This window comes from Prenolepis imparis, unplaced genomic scaffold (assembly GCF_030444845.1).
Source record: "Prenolepis imparis isolate NDT839.2.m4 unplaced genomic scaffold, iyPreImpa1.0 SCAF_2, whole genome shotgun sequence".
Taxonomy (NCBI): Eukaryota; Metazoa; Arthropoda; class Insecta; order Hymenoptera; family Formicidae; genus Prenolepis; species Prenolepis imparis.
Window position 1 is genome coordinate 21,933,032 of NW_028141160.1, and position 22,486 is coordinate 21,955,517.

Below are 22,486 nucleotides of genomic sequence, written 5' to 3' on the forward strand. Positions count from 1 at the left end.
GGTGAAGAATATTTCGACGTAAGAAAGAAAATTACAGAAAATGAGAAGCGGGTCGAAAAATTGTGTATTGTTGAAATCTTGTTATGCAGGATGTCTCAGAACTCGCAGAAAATTGACATGTTATTTTTTAGTGAAACTTGGCAATATATTTTTTCCTATTTAACGTGTGTGCCTCAATAGTGAGACATATAATTAGTATTAATTATTTATTTATTTATTTATATTTATGGAGAAAAAATAAAAAACATGCAGTATTCGCTTCGAATTTGAGGATTGATTGATGTTCATCACTATAGAAAATAATATGTATATGCGCACACGTAATGCATATACATACACACACACACACACACATATATATAGAAACAACCGCTTGTGTATGCGTGTATACGTCTTCAGATTCCTATAAAATACCTTAGAAGAACGCATGACGAAATTAATTTAAATATTGTATCGATAGATATTAGAATTGGCACACACATATAAGTACATACTATGTATAAGTAAATACGTAATACATACAAGTAGAACGGAGAGAAATTAGGGCCACAGCGCACACAGTACATTAGCAAAAATTCACATTATCAATTGAAGACTGTTCACATGAAATCATACCAAAACGCACAGTATATCATGCGTAGAGTGTATGTAAAGGCATTTACATTAACATTTCAGGATGTATAATTCAAATAAAGGGACATTCTACAGAGATTATAAGGACTACAGTTAAAGAAATGGAGCAATATCAATATATCGATAAATTATTCGCTGGGCCATCATTGTTAGTATTGTAACTTGCAAATTGTTACTCTTACATCAATGTATAATGTAATGTAATTATTGATACGCAAGGATACAATAAGCTTGGAAAAATTGGATACTTATATCTGTCTTTCCAATTACACAAGAATTTTATATAATCCATAGAGAGATCTATATGCGACATGCTTATGAAAAAAAAAGATATTATAGACAGAATAATAAATACATGAAAAATGAAGGGTATATGTGTCTTGTTTTGGAGTAAGAGAAGAAAATAAATGGATAAGAATGAGAAATACTCGTTTATCTTCTACAGAGCACCTTTCTTATATTATAAAAAATATTGAATGTAAAATTTTTTTTCTAAACTAGTGTTTTAATTCTATCGAACTTTCGTTTATATACATGTATCACAAATTATTTTGATAAAATTATGTTGTTTAATTAATCACACATTCATCGCACAAACTCAATGATATATAAATATAATCTGAAATATTCCTCAATATAGAAAATAACAATGTTATTAAACATCATATTCAGCACCGGATATTTTCTCATCAGTAATCCACCAAACTAAACTGGTGCAGGTCTCTCGTTCCAAATATATATATCCTATTAGCATACCTTCAAAAATACCAAGAGCTATCCCCGCCAAGATATCGATTATGTGATGTTCCCTCATCAGAAGCCTGGACATGGATACGGAAAAGGACCAAGCTAATAATGGCGGCACACATATTAGAGGAACAGGCCATACATTGAGAAAAAAATATGTGATAAATGTCACACGTGCTGCATTTCCAGATGGAAAAGAATCTTTATCATGAGAGAGATTGCCATTAGCTGTAGGCCGTCTCCTTCTCGTTACTGCTTTCAATACAGCAACTAAAATAATGTCTAGCAACAAACCTGAAACACACGTGCAATTTTTTACGTTAATATAATTCTCAAATGTTATTAATTTTATTTTAAACTTACCTATTGAAAGATTGACTTGCATCTGATAGAAATTTGAATTGTTGAAAGTCCAAATTAACACGAGAATAGTTGCCAGCCACACTACAGTATGACATGATATCTAATGGGAAATAATGAATAAGCAGATCGCAAAATATATATACAATAAAATTTTATTTTATTTAATTAATAAAAAATAATTAATTTTACCTTTAAAACTGTATGATGTGTTTTTAGTTGCCTCAAAGCTAAAAATTGCTGTGCCCAGTTAACGAAGGCATTAGTTAAATAAGCATCAACCGCTAACAGTGTCCTTAATGATGATGGAACTTCTCTTTTCTCCTCCTTAAATGCAAAATAAATCTTACATACACACATCCATGTAAAAAATAAATAAAAGTGAATAGTACACTCTATTTGAAAGAAACAAAATACATTAATATAAATTTAAAAAATATACATATATATAAATAGAAATACATATATGTTGAAAAAATGGAATAAAATATAATTAAATATGACAATGAATCGTAAGAGTGAAAAGGTAGAAATAAAATAAATAAAAGATACAAATAATATAGGTTATAAATAATCAACCTTACATCATTTGCATATTTTCTTAGATTATAAATAATTTTTTTAGGTTATAAATAATCAACCATACCATTTGCATATCTTCTTCCAACTTAGAATTGGATAAAATAATTCGTGAGTAAACTAGTCAAAAGTCGCTATCATTTTAACAATTTCACATTTATAGTGTACTTTTCAAAGAGAATAAAAATAAGTAACTCTTTATTCTTATTAACTCTTCTCTTACTCGTTATTCAATGGTACTTTCATATCTACGTTTCAACGGCGATTAAAGTCATATTAAATACAAACTGAAAGCGATGACTTTGTCAAATGATATCTCTGAGCTACGCATCTACTTATCTATATATATATATATATGTACACACCCACGCACGCGTATATGAGTACGTTTACACGGCACCCTTAATCGGGTTTAATAACATCCGTAGTTGTAAGACTGGCCAATCACAGCCGTTCCATTCTTTAGGGAAATGGCTGTGATTGGCCAGTTTTATAACTACGGATGTTATTAAACCTGATTAAGGGTGCCGTGTAAACGTACTCTATATTGGCCCACATAGAGTACGTTTACACGGTACCCTTAATCAGGTTTAATAACACCCGTAGTTGTAAAACTGGCCAATCACAGCCATTTCCCTGAAGAATGGAACGGCTGTGATTGGCCAGTCTTACAACTACGGATGTTATTAAACCCGATTAAGGGCTAGTCTACAATAGAGTCGTAAGGTCGTAAAGGTAAGAAATTGACCAATCACAGTTGAATTCGAGGAGAATAATCGACTGTGATTGGTCAATTTCTTACGTTTACGACCTTACGACTCTATTGTAGACTAGGCTTAGGGCCAATTTCACCAACGTCGGTTAACTTTAACCTCCGGTTAAATGATATCTTTGTCTCTTTTTAAGAACACATCTGAAAAGAGACAAAGATGTGGTTTAACCGAAGGTTAAAGTTAGGGTGCCGTCACATGGGGCGTAACTTGCGTAAGCGTAACCAGCGGATCGCCAATCACCGAGTTATTCCGATAGAGCCCTTCGTCGAGCTCTATCGGAATAACTCGGTGATTGGCGATCCGCTGGTTACGCTTACGCAAGTTACGCCCCATGTGACGGCACCCTTAACCGACGTTGGTGAAATTGGCCCTTAAGGGTGCCGTGTAAACGTACTCATATATATACTAACCCTACCCCTATAAAAAGGTATGTTAAGTCGATTCTCGAATGTATCGAAGTCATCTCGAAAGTCTCGAAGTGTGTTGTTGCCTCTTTTCCGCAATGCTGATTGGCTCTCTGTCGATTTGCGTTGTGTGTTATATTCGTAGCATCGAAAGGCTGTCATCGCGAGGGTTAGCAACTAGCAGTTTGACAGTTAGTCCAAAATAAAATTAAATAAAATAATAATATGTTATAATACTTTAAACTTAATTAATATTTTCGCGGAAAAATTTTATTCATGCACTATGAAAATTGTCAAGTGCAATTTTAATGAGATGACAATATAAATTATGTATAAACCATGATATTATAAATATTTATAATCAAAATCATTAAAATTCGGAAATAAAACAGGGCTTTACGTATACTGCAATTTATAATTATATTACAATACGTTATAATTATAGTTTATTAATAAATAAGCGAGAGAAAAGAAGTATTTGTGTTTTATCAAAATGAAACAAAGTGAATGCAATAATATCTTCTCTCAAATTAAATATCCAGATATCAACCCAAAGCGAATGGCAAAGAAATAGACGAAGAAACGTATTTATCATCTCTTTTCCATTTTTTATACACACTTTTTATTATTAACAATGTCATGTAATAATAAAATGCGTAAACACATCATCACTCATAACAACCATTTGTATAAGCACTACTGTAGTATCAACACTCTGTCCACTCTTATACCGAAATCCTTACCTGAAAAGTGATTGTGCATTGTGTTTAATTCTTCCCACAATAGGGTTGTCACGTATGACATATGTTATGCACACGAAAAAAAGAACAAAATTAAAAAACTGAGAACACACATTTCCATTGTACTTATATGCTTTTAAGACAGAAAAAGATAGAGAATTAGAGAAACAGTACATACCTCGCTCTCTCAAATTTTTAAATAAAAAGGTATTTTATTGTAATTCAGGCAGGAATGCTATACAAATGAATTCATCAAGTTTGTTGTGCGCAACAGAATCAGTAAATGTCTTTAGAATTTTGCATATAAAATTCTGTAGCACTCCAAAATATCCTACGTGAAAAAAGAAGCTCATTAAATATTTATTTTTATCATATTTAGAACAAGTTTTGTAATATTTGGAACAAATTTTATACTATTATAAATAATAAATGTTTTGTATATACATTATAAATATTGAAAAATGTAATATAAATTTAAACTAACTAAAAAAAATTAATTAAATAACTAAATTAAAAAAGAGAGCAAAATAAATAAAAACAAAATATAATATTATTCTATATTGTGCACAAAGGAAAATCGTTAAATAAACAAAGAATGAATATTCTCAATAAGGACGCATTTAATAATATAATCTTTCTTCTAAATAATGTATTTTGTTATTTCTGGTAAAAATTATGTAATATGTTTGTTTATTGTTTACTGTCAGATACTGTTTGCAAAATCACATGTAAAAAAAAATTATATTTTCTTTTAAATAAAAAGAATCTGAATTAATCTTACTATCCTACGATTATAATAAATATATAATTTCTCAATCTGTTTTAATGCAAAAGAAATATGTAAATACATACATAAAAAAAAGGATAAAATTGCAGAATGTGTGCACATTTTTAAAAGGAATAGCTCAAAGATGCAATTCTAGTATAAATTGTAATGTGTAATTAAATTAATTTATTATTAAAATTTTTTATGCATGAAAATATTTTTATTTACAAGAGTTTCTCCATAAATACACTTCGCCGAACAGCGTTATTGCAACCTTCTTTATATTTGTACCATATTCCATGTTTTGTCAAAATATTCTGCATTAGGGAATATCCTTTTTGTGATTTTGGAGAAATACGATTCGCCATTTTATTTTGCCTCTGAACATTTTCGTTCTCATTCGTAATAATATTCCCGAAAAAATCTTTGTATACCTAAAATTTTTACATATAAAATGAAAGAAAAGATGTACTATAAAATATATAAATCTTTCAATTGTATAATATGTAAGAAAAAAGACTTACTACTTCCTTTTTTAACGACGTTGCATTTTTTCCCGGTTTTGCGCTATTCGGTGGATTAGAAGATTTATCTTTATTATCTTTACTATTTTCTATAGCTTTGGGCTTTTCTGAATTTGTCGTATTTTCTGACAAGCTAACTCCACCGAGTCCCATTAAGATACTTGCTCGCTTTAAACGCTCAACCTCCAGTTCTTGCGCAATTATTTGCTGTACCGCGTAAGCGAGATATCGATGCGGATTGCAATTGGGAAGAACACCGACTTCCAAAATATTACTAAAAAATATTTATGAATTTTAAATAGTATGCTGAAATAAACGTATTTGTGCATTATTTATCATTGTGCCATTATTGCAACATACGGATCTAAATTATATATGTAGCCCCCTTGAAAATTCTTTTCTTGCACAAACGATAAACCAAAATCAAGCATCACATCTACTATTCTAGCAAGATCGGCTTTCTCCTTCGGCGAATATAAATGAGAAGGCACTGTCCGCAATTTAGGCGCTAGGAGGTCCGGTAAAAATCCAGCAATGTCCGTAATTAGGGTGAAAGCATCGCGTCCACAGACCCTTCGTATCGCCGTTAAAATACCTATGTTTTTCGCCGATTTCTGAGTTACCTATAAGAAAACCGGCGATGTAATTGTATATATAAACGTTTAGAATACTTGTCAGAATATATCAAACCATTGTAACATCTCTATTAAAAGATATAAATATTATATGATGTCTATATAATTTAAATAAGCTCGTACGATCTTTTCGCAAAGGAGTAACATTAGTTTTTAAAAAGAAAAGAAAGAAATTTGTACACATCTCTTTTTTATTAAATAAAAAAGAGATATGTACAAATTTTTGATATCTTTAAATTTAAATTTTTTCTTCATCAAATCATACTTACTTCGTTATTGATAGTAGGAAAAGATAATTTCACTTTTTGCGTTCGCGCTAGATTCAAATGCCATGCAATGAATCCGTAATTCGTGTAGGGCATAAGTGACCAAATTTGCTTGCGCATAACAAGCGATGTTACTAAATCGTAAAATTGAAACCATTCCAGAGATGTGGATATGTTACCAAGTTTCTTATCACAGACTTCGGGATAATTATGAAATATTCCTTGCGCCAATTTTACCGATTCACCTAAATAAATAAAAAATACATATCTTTTATTTATATTTTAATTATTAAACAATATTTACGTTTCTAATATAACGTAGAAAAATTACCATTTTGCACTGTTCTCATAATATTCTGAATTCTTTCAGGTATAGTAACCACTCCTCCTTTGTTTATAGGAATTGTTAATATACTTTTCCACGAATCAAATAAATTCTTACGAGTATCCTTTAGGCCTAGAGATATATTATCTTTCAAATTAGCGCCACCCATATATTGTAATGCTCCTACGCAAGCTCTAACATCACAACCGGATCTTTCTGCTATTTTTACAAGATCGCCAAAGTCTACGTTTAATTTTTCCTTTCTCGCTATCTCCATTAAACGTTCCGCTAATCTTAAAGGACTTACTTCTGGCACCGGAATTATTATAGCAGCGGCTCTTAACATTCTGTAAATTCAATTCAGTTAAAATATATCATTCGTTCTCTTGTAATTCAAGCATATTATATATATTATCTTAACTCTGTGTGACTTTATTTTATTTAACGCCTCTAGTTAAAGAATTACCTTAACGATGGTGCGTACGGTTCATTACAAATGCACACTACAGGACGTGCGCAACCATCAGACGTTTTTTCCGACGTTTGTCCCTTACCCTTTTTAGTTTTTGTTACTAGTTTACCTTGAACGAATTTTAAGAGAAGTTCGATGGATGCAGCCGGTGCACCATCAATCTCATCAAAAATTAAGCAATTTGGTCGGGGATCTGCGCCTATTACAGCTTTCATCTCCGTTGATGCAAGAAGGATCTGTCTGAAACAAAAATTTTATATAATTAATTATATAATAAAATTATATAATAAAATTTTATATAATTTTCAAATGTAAGAATAATATCAAATGTTCAAGTTTCATGCATTACCTGAACTTATCTGGACTTCTTTCATCACTCGCGTTGATTTCTACGATATTATAACCAGCGTGTTTAGCTGCTATATGCGCTAGAGTCGTTTTTCCCAATCCAGGTGGTCCACTGAGTAAGACTATCCTTTTTATCGGATATCCTTTGCTGTCTACTTCCTCGATCTCTTTTTCATCATCGACATCTTTTTTCTTTCCGAACGCAGACGGTTGTTTCTTCTTCGGTTTCGGAATATTTCGATTAAATACTATTTTATCCCAAAGCTTCAGCCAATATAAGAGCTGTCTGTTGACCGTTTCGTCCGAGAGTAATTCTAAATACGATCGAGGTCGATATTTATCTACCCATAATTCGTCGTTACTTAGATTATTAGTATCGCACAAATTGGATGCTGGCTGTACTGATAACTCGTTTTTTCTCGCCATCTGTAATACAATATAATATCATTACTATAGTAAAAAAAAAAAAGTAATAATATAAAGAAAAATCCCAAAATAGACATACAATTTGTTGCGCTTGAGCTTTCAATTGCTTATAAGGTATTGACAGCAGATTAGTAATAGGTCTTTTGGACTGTTTAATATCGTTTCGTGCATTTCTAACTCTGATATATAAGCGTTGGGAATCGTACAACCTCGTGAGCGCCACAAAATTCCACGGTGGAACTCGTAAAGAAATAGAATTTTTCTTGCTGCATTAAACATAAAAATACAATATAGATTAAATCATACATCATATTCTATATTATACCAGGTGTCCCATTTTAAAGGACCCACTCAAATATCTCATTGTCAGAAACACTGCGTTAAATCGAAAAATGTTTTCTACAAAAGTTGTAGGGTTTCGAGGGGGACATAACATAGTAATATTCATTTGACCTTGGGCGGCATCTCCAAGGTCAAGTGAAGGTGAGAATTTGAAGGTGAGAAGGTGAATTTTGAAGAAAATAAAAAAATGCTTCAGATAAAAGTTGTTCAATTCATTAATTAGTAGAAAAAGATGTTATAATAAAAAATATGGGTTTCCATTTAAAAAATTTATTCTCACCTTCACTTGACCTTGGAGACGCCGCCCAAGGTCATATGAATATTACTATGTTATATCCCCCTCGAAACCCTACTTTTGTAGGAAACATTTTTTGATTTAACGCAGTGTTTCTGAGATATTTGAGTGGGTCCTTTAAAATGGAACACCCGGTATAACTCATAATGCAAAATATATTTCACTAATTTCCTTACTTCTCATTGTATTTTGTTTTCATCACTACATCCCCATTATGTTCATGTATCAATTGTCGTGCATCCAATATTTTTTTAATGACATCTTCAGGCTGATCCCAACGAAGCTTCTTTTCTTTTGGTCCTTCGACAAGATCATCAACTAAAAAAAATGAAATTTTCTAATAATATTCGAAGAATAATCAAGCTTGCAGTTTACCATCGATTATCATACCTGAAACATCTGTCCCTAAAAGGTCAGAAATGTCGCCAAACAACGATTCTTCGTAACTACGTTTTTTACTAGTGCCAGGTGTACTATCACCGTATAATTCTTCATAATTATGTTTCTTATTACTGCAAGATGCACCATTGTCAATCACTTTGTCAAAATTAACAGAAACGGAGGTTTCAATGCTCGCTTGATCTTTGTTTCTGTCTGCTGTCCGAGACACTCCACTAGGACCAGGTTGTGCCAATGCCTCATCAAGTTCTTGACACAGATATAACCAATATTATGTCATTTGAATTTAATGAAATATGCGATGGTATAGCGAAAATAAGATATAGAGTGTAAAAAAAAAATAAGAAAGATATTAATTTCTCTTTGCATTTTAATTAAGATTTGCATTATAAAGAATTTACCCAATTCTCTCATAGCTTCATAATCCGCTTGACAGACAAAATCGAACTCTTCGTCCGGATTTGGAAATTCATCAGCCATTTCGGGAATTTAATAACTAGAATCGATCAAGACGTGAAAGTTAATTAAATGATTGACATTTTCATAATACACACAAAACTTTTTATGTGACGTTTCTTCCCGCTTTTTATCACGTTGCATATGACAGGCACGCGCAAAAATATAAATATCGCCCTCTCGAAGTTACGATTCGAATTACAATCGAACACTAAATTTGTCGGCAAATAAAATTCAGCGGACAGACATTTCTATTTCGACGAATTTAAAAATAAATTTTTCTCAAAGTAAATGTATATCAATTATTTTTTGCATTATGTCGTCATGATAGGGTAGTACAGAATAAATATTGCATAGAGTAAAATATATATAATTTTATTATTGCACAATATTAAGCTCTAATTCTTTTTAAATATTGCAAGTATACTTTTTTATTAAGAGTTGTGTGCATTGTATTTTAATATAATTTTCTTGGTTTCAATCTCTTTTACATAGTTAACAAAATAGAAATATCTCGTAATATAAGAGCACATGAGGTCTGGAGAGTCTTGTTGCAATTTCGATTTGACGCACGCATGAAAATAAGCGTAAATTCTCGATTACTTGACGTGCTAAGCGCTATTTTTACATTTTTATTATATAAAGAGCTCGTGTAAATTCTTCAAAACAATATCAAGTTCAATTTTTCAATTAATAGTATTACTTTATTATGTGCTAAAAAATATTTGATATATCAATTTTTTTCAGTGTTGCTTTCACAACATAAAAAATAATATATATATATATATATAATCTTAAACAAGTATATCAAGTTGTCTGAATTTTCAAGCACATGCATGATATATTGGCTGCCATATCTATCTCAATTAACGAATACAAATAGTAATAATAGTGAGTTATCTACATAAACATAAGCTTAATTATCGGCATTTTCATGATAAATAGACGTTATTAATTACTCTGTAAAAAAGCTTGAGTAAAGGAAGAACTGCATGTACCGCTGCCTACAATTTTGTGGCATTCTTAATATTATTACCACAAATTGTTACGTGTCAGAAAATATCTGATTGTGAGTTCAAGATATAAATCAGAGTCAACATGAATCTTTAAAGATCAATGTCACAAAGTCTTTGGTGCAGATTGACGGAAGTAAATTAAAGATATGAATTTTTCTAAATATGGAAGCACATAACAATATCAACAATGTTTGCTTTTCACGACACAACTTTGTTTTGAAATGGCATGCTTCTTGCTACTAAAAATTCTGCACACAATAATTCCATCAACCGTATGCAAAAGCACAATATTTTTACAAAAATGTGCAAGATATTATATCAAATTGTATGCAATAAGAATTTTGCAGACGTTAAACTGTATGTATAGAATATATATAGTTACTTAAATACTGTGCATACTTCATTATAAAGATATAGCTGACTGGTATAAAGCTACATCCCGTGTACTTTCTTACTCAAAGAGCTTCCCAAAATGTACAGATTCAATATCAAGCTTAATATATCTGTTGGAATTGTAATCAAGTGTTGTAAAGATATTTGAACGTTCAAAATGCAACTCGTGTGTATGCTAATACAATCCATTTGCTTATCTTCTATGACGTCCCAAATAAGCTTTACAATTTGGGCAAGTGTGATGAACATCCATGCACTCATCGATGCAACAAGGAATCAAGCAGCAACCCAACCAACATCTAATATAAAAGAAAACAATAATTTTACATATTACACAACATAAATTTATATATAATTTTATAATTACCCCAACAGCGCTATTATGATTCCTGAGATGTAAGCGATCATGCCAGGTTCTGTCTTTGTCGTTGTATCTATTTCGGCATGGCAATGTGGGCAAATTGTGTGGGTCGAGTGCGGCCCAACCGGAACAATGGTCGTAACTATAGTTGGTCCATTTGCGTCTACAAAACAATAAGATAATAAGAAACAATATATAGTGTATATATATTATAATTATAATATATATTATATATTTGTATTAATTAGTAATTGTATAAATTAATACAAAATATCTAGTATTTGATATTTTTTAATGATTAAAGCTAATTTAATTTTTAAGCTTACAAGCTTGTGCTGGAGTAAATGGACTGGCAGGTGGAACTCCTCCTACATTTGAAGTATGCGTGGACGGTGCGTATGGAGGTGGTGAGTACGGAGGCGGTGAGTATGGAGGCGGATCGTAAGGTGGCGGTGATCCGTTTTTATGCATAGCGCTCATCTATCTGTCAACAAAACGTATACGTTATATGCCAACAATTACACTGATCTTTTTGTACTTGTCAGTTTGATTAATTCGGTAACGTACGACTACACACTGCGGGAAACGCGCAGTAATATATATATTCAAATTCCGCCGTGCGATAAGACGTACGCGAATGCCATCGTATGACACATATTTGCATTTTATCTGACGTAAAAGAAAAAAAATATTGAATTGCAACAACCTTGTCTATGTTGCGGCATTCGCCAGACATGCCACGTAATTCTAAAAATAGAACAGTCATCGTAGAAATACATAATACAGGATATATCGTAGAAATACATAATACGATAAGATGTGCAACCTCGGACGTTCAATTGTTTCACGTCTGCGAAATAATTTCAACTCATCTCGCCAAAGCGAGCGAAGGGAGAAAGTTTCTTTCGGGAGGAAATAGTCTCGCGCTAGAGACTGGATGAGACGGATTCCGTATAAGACGAGAGATAAAACCTCCGAAGGTCATTTAGCTCCGAATGTGTGCCAAGTCGATTACGAAATTCGAGAGATTCGCGAGCATCTCGAATAACATCCCCGCCCTGTTTCGTTGTTTCAGCTCAGAGTGGCCGCGAAGAACACTGATGTTTCGCGCAACAATTTATACCTGTCTTCGTCGAACAACAGCGAATCGATTCTCCGATCAATTATCGCGATCTTCCGAAAGACGGCCGTGTTTCGAATCTCCGGTGCGAAACACTTTGTACTCGTAACACTCGTAAAACACTCGAATCACCCGCAGCTTTGCATAAACAACCGTGGAGCACAAGTCAACAGAGGTTTACGCATACATGTACGAGATTGCGCGAGATCCGCGAGATGTATCCGATTTCGTTGATTTTCACGGAACTTCCAACCTTCCGCGAAGGTTAGCGCTGGTTTACATTTGACGGCGAACAGCTGAGATCCTCAAGGCGCCAAACGTCACTTTTCTCGCGTGCTTTATATATATGTATGTATTCTCCCGTCCGTTCCACCATATATATATATATATATATATATATATATATATATATATGTATATACTTAATTTATTAACTAATTTATTAAATATATTAAAATTTTCAATTTATTAAATAATTTATTAAATATATTAAAATTCTCAATTTATTAAATATATTAATTATTAATTTATTAAACAATTTATTAAATATATTAATTCTCAATGTATTAAATAATTTATTAAATATATTATAATTCTCAATTTATTAACTAAATTTATTACTGGAGACTTTAAGGGTCGGCAGGCGACACGGTGGAGACGCCTGTCGGCCGGCCGGGAACTACGGATTCGTTTATATAAGATTTTAGCCAAAATACTGAATGAATCCGATTAAATTTACGATATTTCTAATCAGTAGAATTGTCCGCAGCCCGCTAAAGAGCTATTTTTTGGAAAAAACGTAAAAATAAAATTTATAATAAATTTGGTGAAATACGCAGCTAGCAACGGGTAAGGTTGGGTTAGCCAGGAGTCCGTATTTAATTTATTATAAATTTTTCAGAGCAAAAATGCAAAATCCGACTCTTTGGCGGGCTGCTTTATTATATAAAGAATAAATAAAAAAAATTTCATGAAGCTACGTGACTTCTTCGATGCAAAATCTTATATGAACGAATCTCACTAGATCTATATCTAAGAGCAGCTCATGGGGACATTTTCTGGTAACATACTGACAGCTTGACAAGGAGAGAGATAATCGTTCTGTCTTTGTCTCTCTTGCATTACGTATGTAGTAGCGTCCATGTAGGCACAAATACTAATATGTTGAGCACACGGATGCGATTATTGAAAGATAATGTCAACAAGAACCGGCTATCGTATTACCTTTGTTTCTCTGTATATGTAAAACGAGGATAACGATATCTTAGATCTTGCTCCTAACAATATCTTCCAATAATTGTATCTCATTGTATGCCGTATCTCGCATATATTATGTATCTCAAATTATAGAATAATGATTTATTAAATATTAAAAAATATATTTTTTTTAAGGATTATTATATGTATAATTTAGAAAGAATATTTAAAATATTTATAAGTTTATATATATATGTATATATATATGTATATATATATATATATATGTGATTGACAAGTATGTGTTATCTTGATTTCTTATTGATGTTATTGTATAAAAATATCAGCTGCATAAAGAATAATATAAAGAACTTATGAATAACATATAAATAGCTCAATGCAAGGTGTTCGGTCTATCACCATGAAAACTCGAGTTCAAGTCTATCGGTATATATATATATTTTTTTATATTTATTATTATTGGAATATATAGAAATTATTAAAAATATATATTTTTAAAGGCGATACTTAAGAATTTTTAAATATTGAAAATATTTCAATAATTTTACAACTACAAACACATTGTATATATAAATGCAAAAAATTCGGTAAATAAATTAATCCAGTAATAAATCTATCTCTCTAAATCAGTAATCAATATATATATATATTAATAATAAGAACTTACATATTGTTAAGGGAATCTTGTCTAATAATTGCTAAAGCAAACATAGAAATAAATATTTACATGACTTTAAATGGACAACCTTTAATATTTTACATCGTGAAACACATACTAGGAAAAGAGAGATAGCTGAAATGTTTTATATAAAAAAATTTAACAACACGATTAACCTACATAAAGACACAGAGAATTTAAACCCTATTTATGATAGAATAATAAAGGATGTCTAACTTAGTTCGTTTTTTACCATCTATACGAAACGTTTAGTACAGAGAGAATTGTAACATGTTGAAAAAAGAAAAAAAATTTAAGTAAGGTATGTTTTAATCATTTACTTTATAATAATTGTTGTTTTCAACTTGGTTTGCGCTATGCTTTTATAAAATGATTCCTTCTATATAGTATTATCCTTTAATTTTAGACTTGATAAGGACCTGAACCGAAGGTCGAAACGTAGTCTGTATATTTATATATGATATCGAATTAATAAAGATCAATTAAGCCAGTTGGGTCGTTTACAATAATTGCTTAATTTTATTCTTCACTGGCGACACAAAAATACTCTTATAATTATAATTGTATAATATTGCACTTCGAGGAGACAGTTATCATGACACTTCCGTCATTTGCGCAAAAACAGAAAAAAATACCGAAAAGAACCGTAAACCGAAAATAATTTAACGGTCCGGTTATGGTTCCGGTGTTATAAATTTATCAGAATTTCAATACGGTTTACGGTTTCTGTTCTACTAAAAAAACGGTTATGGAACGGTTATCGGTTTTGGTCCGGATCCCTGATATATATATATATATATATATATATATATATATTAGTTATTGATTTATTACAGGATACATTAATTTATTCACGGAATTATTTTGCATTTTTATGTATATGATAGTTGTAAAATAATTGATCTTTTCAATATTTAAAAATTCTTAAAGTTAATCGCCTTTAAAAATATATTTTTTAAAATAATTTTTATATATTCTAATATATTATTTAAAAAAATCATATTGATAGACTTGAACTTGAGTCTTCAGGGTGACAGACCGAACACCTTGCATTGAGCTATTTATAATATGTTACTCGTATGTTCTTTACATCACGATTTATAGGAGCAAGTATTCTTATTCAGTAACATCAATATAATCAAAAAGTAATTAAGTAATACATATTTGTTAGCCTATAAATCTACAATTGCCACTACATGTTAGACAAGAATTAAAATTCTCTCCTTGTCTCTCTATCGCGCTGACGATACATAAAATATCGATAAAAAAGTAGAAGTAAAAAAGCAATAAATTGCCAAGTCTAATAAGCGCCCGTGTCTTACATGTTGTATATTAGTTCACTCTGCGAATTATTATTTTATCATTATTATTTATCATTGTACAATTTGGAGACATATATATAAATTTTTGACACTATTTGTTATATATACGCACATATGTGCATAAGCATATATAAAATTTACAAAAAGTGGGTGCTTATTAGCCTTGCTACATTCCTGCCTTCTGCTACGGAAGGCCAGAAAGCATTTTCAGGCCGTATCTCGCGTGTAGCATGTCACGTGATTAGCACGGTAGAGGAACAAGGATAACGTGATTATCGATCCTTGTCTCTCTACCGTGCGTCCGCGTGAGCAATGCAATAGTGTGTACGGGTACGGATATACACCACTACATAGAACCTGAAATTGGTTTTTCAACGTTGGTAACACTGAAACCGGAGTTTCGCGTTGTCACCGCGCGAGGTCTCCAACATCAATTCGGAGTTTGCCTGGGTCGCCTGCCGACCCTTAATTGACCAATCGGAGCGAAGATTTCTTTATCCCGATTGGCTAGTTAAGGTCTCCATCTACAAGTTTTTATACCTCTATGGTTCAATCGATGTGTATCACGTGAACAATACGAAGATTCTCTCATGTGATGTGATCCTCCCTTTTCGACAGCAAACAATTTGTTGCTTCTCCGAGTTTTCGCTTGTCTGCGAGTTTCAAAGAAGAATAATACTTGGATAAAAAAAAGCGATAAAATGGGTGCATCCGCGTTACCTGTATTAGCTTTCACGATACTCTGGGGTATCGTAGTATTCCTAGGAGTAGCTCTACCACTTTTCGTTCCCAAGGGACCAAATCGTGGGTAAATAAACTTTAATTGCTATTATTTGTGTCTTTTCTATTATGCTTTTTACTTATACATAAATCGTAAAAGAATATATTTATTTCCTGTAATATTTCTCTTGTGAAGAATCGTCAGATCTTATAATCCGATAGTAACGACAATACATCCATAGGATGTGACAACTATTTTGGCAAATTTTACGATATTCTTTAGACAAATTAATGTTTGCTAAAGTATCATCTATATGTTAATCAAATTTTAAGTATTAATATATGTTTTCACAGGATACTTCAGCTCTTGTTAATATTGACAGGGTTTACATGTTGGTTGTTGTAAGTATATTTGTATTTGACACTTTCTTATGTGTCGTAAAACTCATATACATATATTAATATGTAAATAAAATTTTTTATTTAGCTGGTTGTGTTGCTACATGGCACAAATGAATCCATTGATTGGGCCAAAATTAGATAATATAACGATATTAATTATGGCTCGAGAATGGGTAAGTTATTTTATAATTATATTTCTATCCAAGTTATTTCATTATTGTCATAAGACAATTGTATAAACAATGTAAAGAACAGTTAATAGTTTAAATTTATGAGTACTCGTTAATTACAAGTTAAATACACCTGTTTTAGAAAATGCTTTATTGTTACAGGGTAATCGTATTATGTAATGAATATTTCATGGTAAAGAAACTTTGTTTTATATACATATATCCAATTCTCTGGCATATGTTGCTTTTAATAAAGCTGTATAGATAAAACAAAGCTTGCAAAGATAAAACAAAACGCTAGTACATTGATGATTTGTATAAATAGAATCTTATATTGATGTACAATTAGAATTTGATTATTATTATTGAGATTTTAACTTTTTTGTATAAAGTAAACATCATTGTTACTTAGAAATGCATAAGAGTTTTAATAATTATATTTATCTGGATTTATCCAACTATATATATATATATATATATATATATATATATATAATATATATATGTGTGTATACTACAATGTATGTGTGTTAATATTTAATATAACTTAAACAAAAAATTATATATATAATATATATATATATATTATGCAAAATAAGTATTCCATGGCGTTGTATATAATTGTGAAGGAAAAAAATTAAAATATATTAGTAACCACTCTTAAATTTTTCTTATATCTATATTATTATTATATTATATAGATATTATCTATCTTGTATCTGTCTTGTTCCATTCTCTCATAAATTAAATAGATTAAAGCCAATTTGCTCTATATTATTGTGTAACAAAAATAATCTATTGATAAATTTCTTGTGTGATTCGCATAAATGTTATCAATATTTTTTATAAATATCAATTTGTTATATTTTTGCATCAGGATACATTTAATCTGGAAATACCTGAAAAATTATATTGTAAATATAAATATCAGAATCTTCTAATCTATTCAATGTTCACAATTCGAATAAAAAATATAATTTTTGCATTATCTTATCTATATAATTTTTTAAAATTAAATTGCTCCAATAATTCAATCTTAGAAACATCCTGTACATGAGGCAGCAGGACCTCGTAATCGAGAGCGAACGCGCAGTTTTCATGGAACTGAAAACTGACATCAGTGCTGCCAATTTCAGATCGCGCAACACGGAATCACGGAACCGGAACGAGAGAGAGAGAGCGCGTGTCGATATGCGCGGCGCTTGACCTTCAATGGCGCTGCGTCGCGCATCGGAATTCGTCGGCGTGGAGGGGGGTGGTGGTGGGGGAACCGGACCGGCGCGCGCATTCCCCCACCACCACCCCCCTCCACGCCGCCGAATTCCGATGCGCGACGCAGCGCCATTGAAGGTCAAGCGCCGCGCACATCGACACGCGCTCTCTCTCTCTCTCTCTCTCTCTCTCTCTCCCCCCGTGTTGCGTGACTAGGAAAACTGACAACACTGATTGTGCAGTTGTGCGACCTGAAATTGGCAACACTTCGTCAGCCAATCGGCTGATCGCTGCCTGTCATTTTTGGAGGCTGATTGGTTTGACGTATCATTACAGGTAATTTATATATTTTTTATTACATTTTAATTAATTATATTTTATTTAATTATCTATTAATTTTTCTTATTATTAATAAATCTTATTAATTATTAATATTTTTAACTGATGATGACTGTGATTGGTCAAGTTTAAAAATTAGGTTAAAAGAAACACAAATTTCTTTGTTCTGATTGGTCAATCAAGGAGTAAATTCTGGAGCAATTTGGAAATCTAGGAGATGTCACGCGTGACTTGTTTCATGGCACTTCATCGACCAATCGACTCTCCGGTGACATGAGGTTACAGGTTGTATTACATGCGCGCGATGTTAAAGTGAATGTCCTTGTATGGATGTGCGCCGGCAGCCAATCGGAACGTCGGACAAGTCCGATTCGCGTTATCATCGCAGATAGTTTGTGCGTGGGACATTAACTCCAATATATACCGTGACATTGGTCTTTTCTCCGTGGAAAGTGGAAATGTCAATCGCGACAAGCGACATAATAATAATGGAGGCATGCAATGCTGTCGAACGTGAAGTGGACAAGGTTCTATCCAAGTTCGGTGCTATAAATGAGCATGCTGAGGCGGTGTTACGCGACCTGATCAACCATATTCAGTCCCTGAAAAAGGATCTAGAAGAAGGTAAATGCGGAATTGAGAGATTGCTGTGTTCTTTTTCTCTCTTAGATGTTTGCCTCTTTCGTCTCAATTTTCGGAGAGAGTTCGATGACCGAAACTCTCGGGAAACTTGTATCCTACGATCCTCGATAGATTAAACTGATTTTTCGATAGGAGGATCGTTATTTATTAATGTGTGTGTCGATAATTTAGTTTCAAGTTTACTAACCTCTTTAAATAGAACTCTGATAGAGATTGCATACTTATTTATCATGTATTTCCGATAGAATGTCTTCAAATAAACTATAATATAATGTAATCTATGTGTAAGATGATTTAATCAGATTATAAAATACTTATCTTTTTATTATTATTTTTATCGATATTAAGATACTAATTTGTTATGTATTAAAATATATCATTCTGTCACTGAAAGAAAATTGCATATAAAACTAATAATTAAATTTAATGTATCTTTCTATGTATGTATTGATAAAACAAAGAGGACAATTTGTTTACATTGTATAGAAATCGTATAATTTATATTTTATATAAAGAAAAATTTATATGTATATATATAAAATATATAGTATGTTATTACACTAAATTTTTATTGTTTTTAGATACATATAAATGCCTATATATATATATATATATATAAAGAAATAGCCTCCAATTTGATTATAAAATAACAGTTTAACTCTCTCTTTTTCATTAGCACCTCCAAATCAAGAACTCACAGCTGGCCAGGTGCAAATGGTAAAGCAAGCAATGACAAAAGTACGCGACACTGTACAAAGATTGGCAACAGATCATCGCGACTTGCATAGTACAGTATCAAAAGTGGGCAAGGCGATAGATAGAAATTTTATTGCCGATTTCGCAAGTACAAGCAGAGAAGATGTATTTTCTGGACCTGAGAAGTCTCATCTTCTAAATCAAGTAATCTGCCAACACTTTTACCGTCAAGGAATGTTAGATATTGCTGATGAATTGGCAGTGGTAAGTTTCTTCACTCTTTATTATGTATTTAATTATGTTATTCCATTATTTTCCAAGTTTTGATATTTACCGTTTACATATTATTGTGTAATTGAATACAAGACTATAATTGACGATATTTTCAGGAAGCAGGAATTAAAACTGACGAAGGCAGAAAGGAACCATTTACGGAATTAAATTACATATTAGATTGTTTAAAACAGAAAAATCTGGAGCCTGCATTAGAGTGGGCTAAAAAACATAGAGAAGCACTCTTGGCACAGGTATTTTTCGACTTGAAAAATTCATTTCATTTTGTTCATATAATATATGATAGAGATCGTAAATCTTGCACACTTTGTTTTAGAATTCTTCTCTCGAGTTTAAACTGCACAGACTACATTTCATAAGATTAGTTCAACAAGGTCCTAGTAAACAAAGAGAAGCGATACTTTACGCCCGTCAAAATCTTACACAATTTGTCGGACGTTATGAGAAAGAAGTTCAGTCCTTAATGGGAACATTACTTTATTTGCCACATGGAATCCAATCGTCTCCCTACAGTCACTTATTAGATCCAACCTTATGGCTCGAAATACATGATGTTTTTACCAAGGAAGCATGCACATTATTAGGTTTAAGTGTCGACAGTCCGCTCTCTGTTTGGTAAATATATTTTATTTGTTTATAATTAAGAGAAAATTATAGAGCTATCTAATACATTGAATTTGTCCAATTATTACAGTATTAATGCAGGATGCACTGCATTACCTGCACTATTAAACATTAAACAGGTCATGCAGCAGAGACAAGTAACCGGCATTTGGAGCGGTAAAGATGAATTGCCTGTAAGTTAATATATATATTATATGTGACATATTGTATCCTACAATTTGCAATCATAATTTTAATGATAAATTCTCTGATTAATTTCGAGTTTATTCTATTGTGTTTTAGTTTAGTATAACAATGGTTATAAATAATTTTTTTATATCTTAATAGTCTTATCAAGAGAATGAACTGAAATGATAAATCATATGTATATATAGGTAATATGTATAGTATATGTAAGAAATAATACTTAACTTTAACTCTAATTAGTTTTATGTTTTTATATGATATATATATGTGTTACATAGCAAAAGGGTTAAGGCAATAAAGTTGCAAAAGATTTACATTAGGAAAGATTACGTTAAAGAAAGATCGATTCAAAATTTATTGCAGAATCCATTATTAAAATTAAGATTTCGCAGGTTGTGAGATATCTGTATATATATAAATTTAAATATGTCTATACACACACACACACATATATGTAATATATATTAAAATATTTAAAATATCGTATGATCTCTCTGTGTTTACAGATTGAAATAGACTTGGGAAAGCAAAGTCGTTATCATTCAGTCTTTGCCTGTCCCATTCTTAGGCAGCAAAGTACGGAGAATAATCCTCCGATGAAACTTGTTTGCGGTCACGTTATCTCTCGAGACGCGTTAAACAAACTCGCTAATACGAATAAGTAAGTCTTTCATGTGCGGCAAGGCTAGAGTATGTCAGCATGTTTTAAGTGCTGATTTAAAGTCACTTTAAAAAGAAATCAATTTATTTCCAGGTTGAAATGCCCGTACTGCCCAGCGGAGCAGAATCCCGAAGATGCGAGACTTATTTACTTTTAAGCTCTGTGATATACTACACATAGTAATATATTATAATATATATATATGTATGTGTATAGGAGTTATATATATATACACATGTAAAAAAGCTAATTTTGCAGTTTCTTTGTAATGGATTATATTGAATGCAGAATTTATAACAGAGTATATATACAGTAATTAAAGGCATTATAAAATTCCATATCTACATAATTCATCATCGAATTATTTTGCTCCAAATTTTATTTTTGTTATGATTAATTTTATTATTTTTTTTTTCACAATATGCAAGTTTAACATTGTTAATTGCACATTTGCAATCTTTTCAAAGAAATTAGTTCTCAAATATTGAAAGAAATGAAAAATGAAGGAATTGTGATAGTTTTAATATTTGTGAATTGTAATTGTAATTATGCAATTATATATTGTTGGTAGACTATATATATATATATATTATATACATGTATGTATTATTCTATAAGTTTATATAAGTGACTTCAGCTTTGTATGCAAGTGATAACTTAAAAGCCATGTGTATATGTAAGATGCCTAACGAGTTTGTTATTAGGTCTTCATAAACTTACTCATTATTTCAATTGTACGTATATACTGGCTTGGCTTAAATGATGATCATTTTGTAAATATATATTTTTACATTCATTTGACATTTCCCATATCGTAATACTTGATGATTTTGGCAGACATTTGTAAAGAAAAGATTATATTATAACGATAAATAAAAATAAAAATTGAAACCGAAATTCTCTCCTTATTAATATTGGTATGATTGAGATCTCTCCGAGAA

General features: G+C 31.3%; 5 protein-coding genes across 11 annotated transcripts; 2 read left to right on the plus strand and 3 right to left on the minus strand.

Moving 5' to 3' along the window:
• Positions 1 to 146: 146 nt before the first annotated feature.
• Positions 147 to 2,654, minus strand: LOC145932693 (polyisoprenoid diphosphate/phosphate phosphohydrolase PLPP6-like). Its single transcript, XM_083031862.1, has 4 exons — positions 2,387 to 2,654; positions 1,933 to 2,067; positions 1,744 to 1,843; positions 147 to 1,674 (listed from the first exon to the last, which is right to left on the minus strand). The coding sequence occupies exons 1-4, from the start codon at positions 2,393 to 2,395 to the stop codon at positions 1,289 to 1,291; spliced, it is 630 nt and encodes a 209-aa protein (XP_082887988.1). The 5' UTR covers positions 2,396 to 2,654; the 3' UTR covers positions 147 to 1,288.
• Positions 2,655 to 5,194: 2,540 nt separating this feature from the next.
• Positions 5,195 to 9,725, minus strand: Cutlet (chromosome transmission fidelity protein 18 homolog). The gene is made up of 11 exons (XM_083031863.1): positions 9,436 to 9,725; positions 9,026 to 9,283; positions 8,812 to 8,953; positions 8,078 to 8,264; positions 7,574 to 7,998; positions 7,219 to 7,464; positions 6,759 to 7,099; positions 6,431 to 6,672; positions 5,887 to 6,149; positions 5,527 to 5,800; positions 5,195 to 5,436 (listed from the first exon to the last, which is right to left on the minus strand). The coding sequence occupies exons 1-11, from the start codon at positions 9,512 to 9,514 to the stop codon at positions 5,227 to 5,229; spliced, it is 2,667 nt and encodes an 888-aa protein (XP_082887989.1). The 5' UTR covers positions 9,515 to 9,725; the 3' UTR covers positions 5,195 to 5,226.
• A 124-nt stretch (positions 9,726 to 9,849) lies between these two features.
• On the minus strand, positions 9,850 to 12,680 carry LOC145932696 (cell death-inducing p53-target protein 1). 6 transcript variants are annotated; one of them, XM_083031865.1, is made up of 5 exons: positions 12,384 to 12,680; positions 11,967 to 12,007; positions 11,587 to 11,740; positions 11,267 to 11,423; positions 9,850 to 11,198 (listed from the first exon to the last, which is right to left on the minus strand). In XM_083031865.1, exons 2-5 carry the CDS (start codon positions 11,994 to 11,996, stop codon positions 11,093 to 11,095), a joined length of 447 nt encoding a protein of 148 aa, XP_082887991.1. In that variant the 5' UTR covers positions 11,997 to 12,007; positions 12,384 to 12,680; the 3' UTR covers positions 9,850 to 11,092. The 6 variants fall into 6 exon arrangements, with proteins under 6 accessions (XP_082887991.1, XP_082887990.1, XP_082887993.1 ...); XM_083031864.1 differs by lacking the exon at positions 12,384 to 12,680 and adding an exon at positions 12,087 to 12,377; XM_083031867.1 differs by lacking the exon at positions 12,384 to 12,680 and adding an exon at positions 12,087 to 12,375 and having other exon boundaries at positions 11,587 to 11,744.
• A 3,522-nt stretch (positions 12,681 to 16,202) lies between these two features.
• Positions 16,203 to 17,345, plus strand: LOC145947810 (V-type proton ATPase subunit e 2). The gene is made up of 4 exons (XM_083057589.1): positions 16,203 to 16,407; positions 16,674 to 16,721; positions 16,807 to 16,894; positions 17,054 to 17,345. Exons 1-4 carry the CDS (start codon positions 16,301 to 16,303, stop codon positions 17,069 to 17,071), a joined length of 261 nt encoding a protein of 86 aa, XP_082913715.1. The 5' UTR covers positions 16,203 to 16,300; the 3' UTR covers positions 17,072 to 17,345.
• A 946-nt stretch (positions 17,346 to 18,291) lies between these two features.
• Positions 18,292 to 22,327, plus strand: Sou (required for meiotic nuclear division 5 protein souji). 2 transcript variants are annotated; one of them, XM_083031871.1, is made up of 8 exons: positions 18,292 to 18,439; positions 18,626 to 19,066; positions 19,761 to 20,044; positions 20,170 to 20,307; positions 20,391 to 20,689; positions 20,769 to 20,871; positions 21,391 to 21,545; positions 21,621 to 22,327. In XM_083031871.1, the coding sequence occupies exons 2-8, from the start codon at positions 18,901 to 18,903 to the stop codon at positions 21,700 to 21,702; spliced, it is 1,227 nt and encodes a 408-aa protein (XP_082887997.1). In that variant the 5' UTR covers positions 18,292 to 18,439; positions 18,626 to 18,900; the 3' UTR covers positions 21,703 to 22,327. The 2 variants fall into 2 exon arrangements, with proteins under 2 accessions (XP_082887997.1, XP_082887998.1); XM_083031872.1 differs by having other exon boundaries at positions 18,294 to 18,439; positions 21,639 to 22,327.
• The last annotated feature ends 159 nt before the right edge of the window (positions 22,328 to 22,486 follow it).

What these genes read in the sequence shown, in the direction of transcription:
- Sou (XM_083031871.1), top strand. Translation starts at nt 18,901, where the DNA reads ATGTCAATCGCGACAAGCGACATAATAATAATGGAGGCATGCAATGCT. An exon ending in GACAGTCCGCTCTCTGTTTG is followed by an intron (nt 20,690 to 20,768) that starts GTAAATATATTT and finishes CAATTATTACAG; the next exon opens with TATTAATGCAGGATGCACTG. An exon ending in AAACTCGCTAATACGAATAA is followed by an intron (nt 21,546 to 21,620) that starts GTAAGTCTTTCA and finishes CACTTTAAAAAG; the next exon opens with AAATCAATTTATTTCCAGGT.
- LOC145932696 (XM_083031865.1), bottom strand. Translation starts at nt 11,996, where the DNA reads ATGTCTGGCGAATGCCGCAACATAGACAAG. An exon ending in ATTTACTCCAGCACAAGCTT is followed by an intron (nt 11,424 to 11,586) that starts GTAAGCTTAAAA and finishes ATTGTTTTGTAG; the next exon opens with ACGCAAATGGACCAACTATA. An exon ending in ATCATAATAGCGCTGTTGGG is followed by an intron (nt 11,199 to 11,266) that starts GTAATTATAAAA and finishes CTTTTATATTAG; the next exon opens with ATGTTGGTTGGGTTGCTGCT.
- Cutlet (XM_083031863.1), bottom strand. Translation starts at nt 9,514, where the DNA reads ATGGCTGATGAATTTCCAAATCCGGACGAAGAGTTCGATTTTGTCTGT. An exon ending in AAAACAAAATACAATGAGAA is followed by an intron (nt 8,265 to 8,811) that starts GTAAGGAAATTA and finishes TGTTTAATGCAG; the next exon opens with CAAGAAAAATTCTATTTCTT. An exon ending in TTCCTACTATCAATAACGAA is followed by an intron (nt 6,150 to 6,430) that starts GTAAGTATGATT and finishes GTTTTCTTATAG; the next exon opens with GTAACTCAGAAATCGGCGAA.
- LOC145947810 (XM_083057589.1), top strand. Translation starts at nt 16,301, where the DNA reads ATGGGTGCATCCGCGTTACCTGTATTAGCTTTCACGATACTCTGGGGT. An exon ending in CCCAAGGGACCAAATCGTGG is followed by an intron (nt 16,408 to 16,673) that starts GTAAATAAACTT and finishes ATGTTTTCACAG; the next exon opens with GATACTTCAGCTCTTGTTAA. An exon ending in GGGTTTACATGTTGGTTGTT is followed by an intron (nt 16,722 to 16,806) that starts GTAAGTATATTT and finishes TTTTTTATTTAG; the next exon opens with CTGGTTGTGTTGCTACATGG.
- LOC145932693 (XM_083031862.1), bottom strand. An exon ending in CACATCATACAGTTTTAAAG is followed by an intron (nt 1,844 to 1,932) that starts GTAAAATTAATT and finishes ATTTCCCATTAG; the next exon opens with ATATCATGTCATACTGTAGT. An exon ending in GCAAGTCAATCTTTCAATAG is followed by an intron (nt 1,675 to 1,743) that starts GTAAGTTTAAAA and finishes CGTGTGTTTCAG; the next exon opens with GTTTGTTGCTAGACATTATT.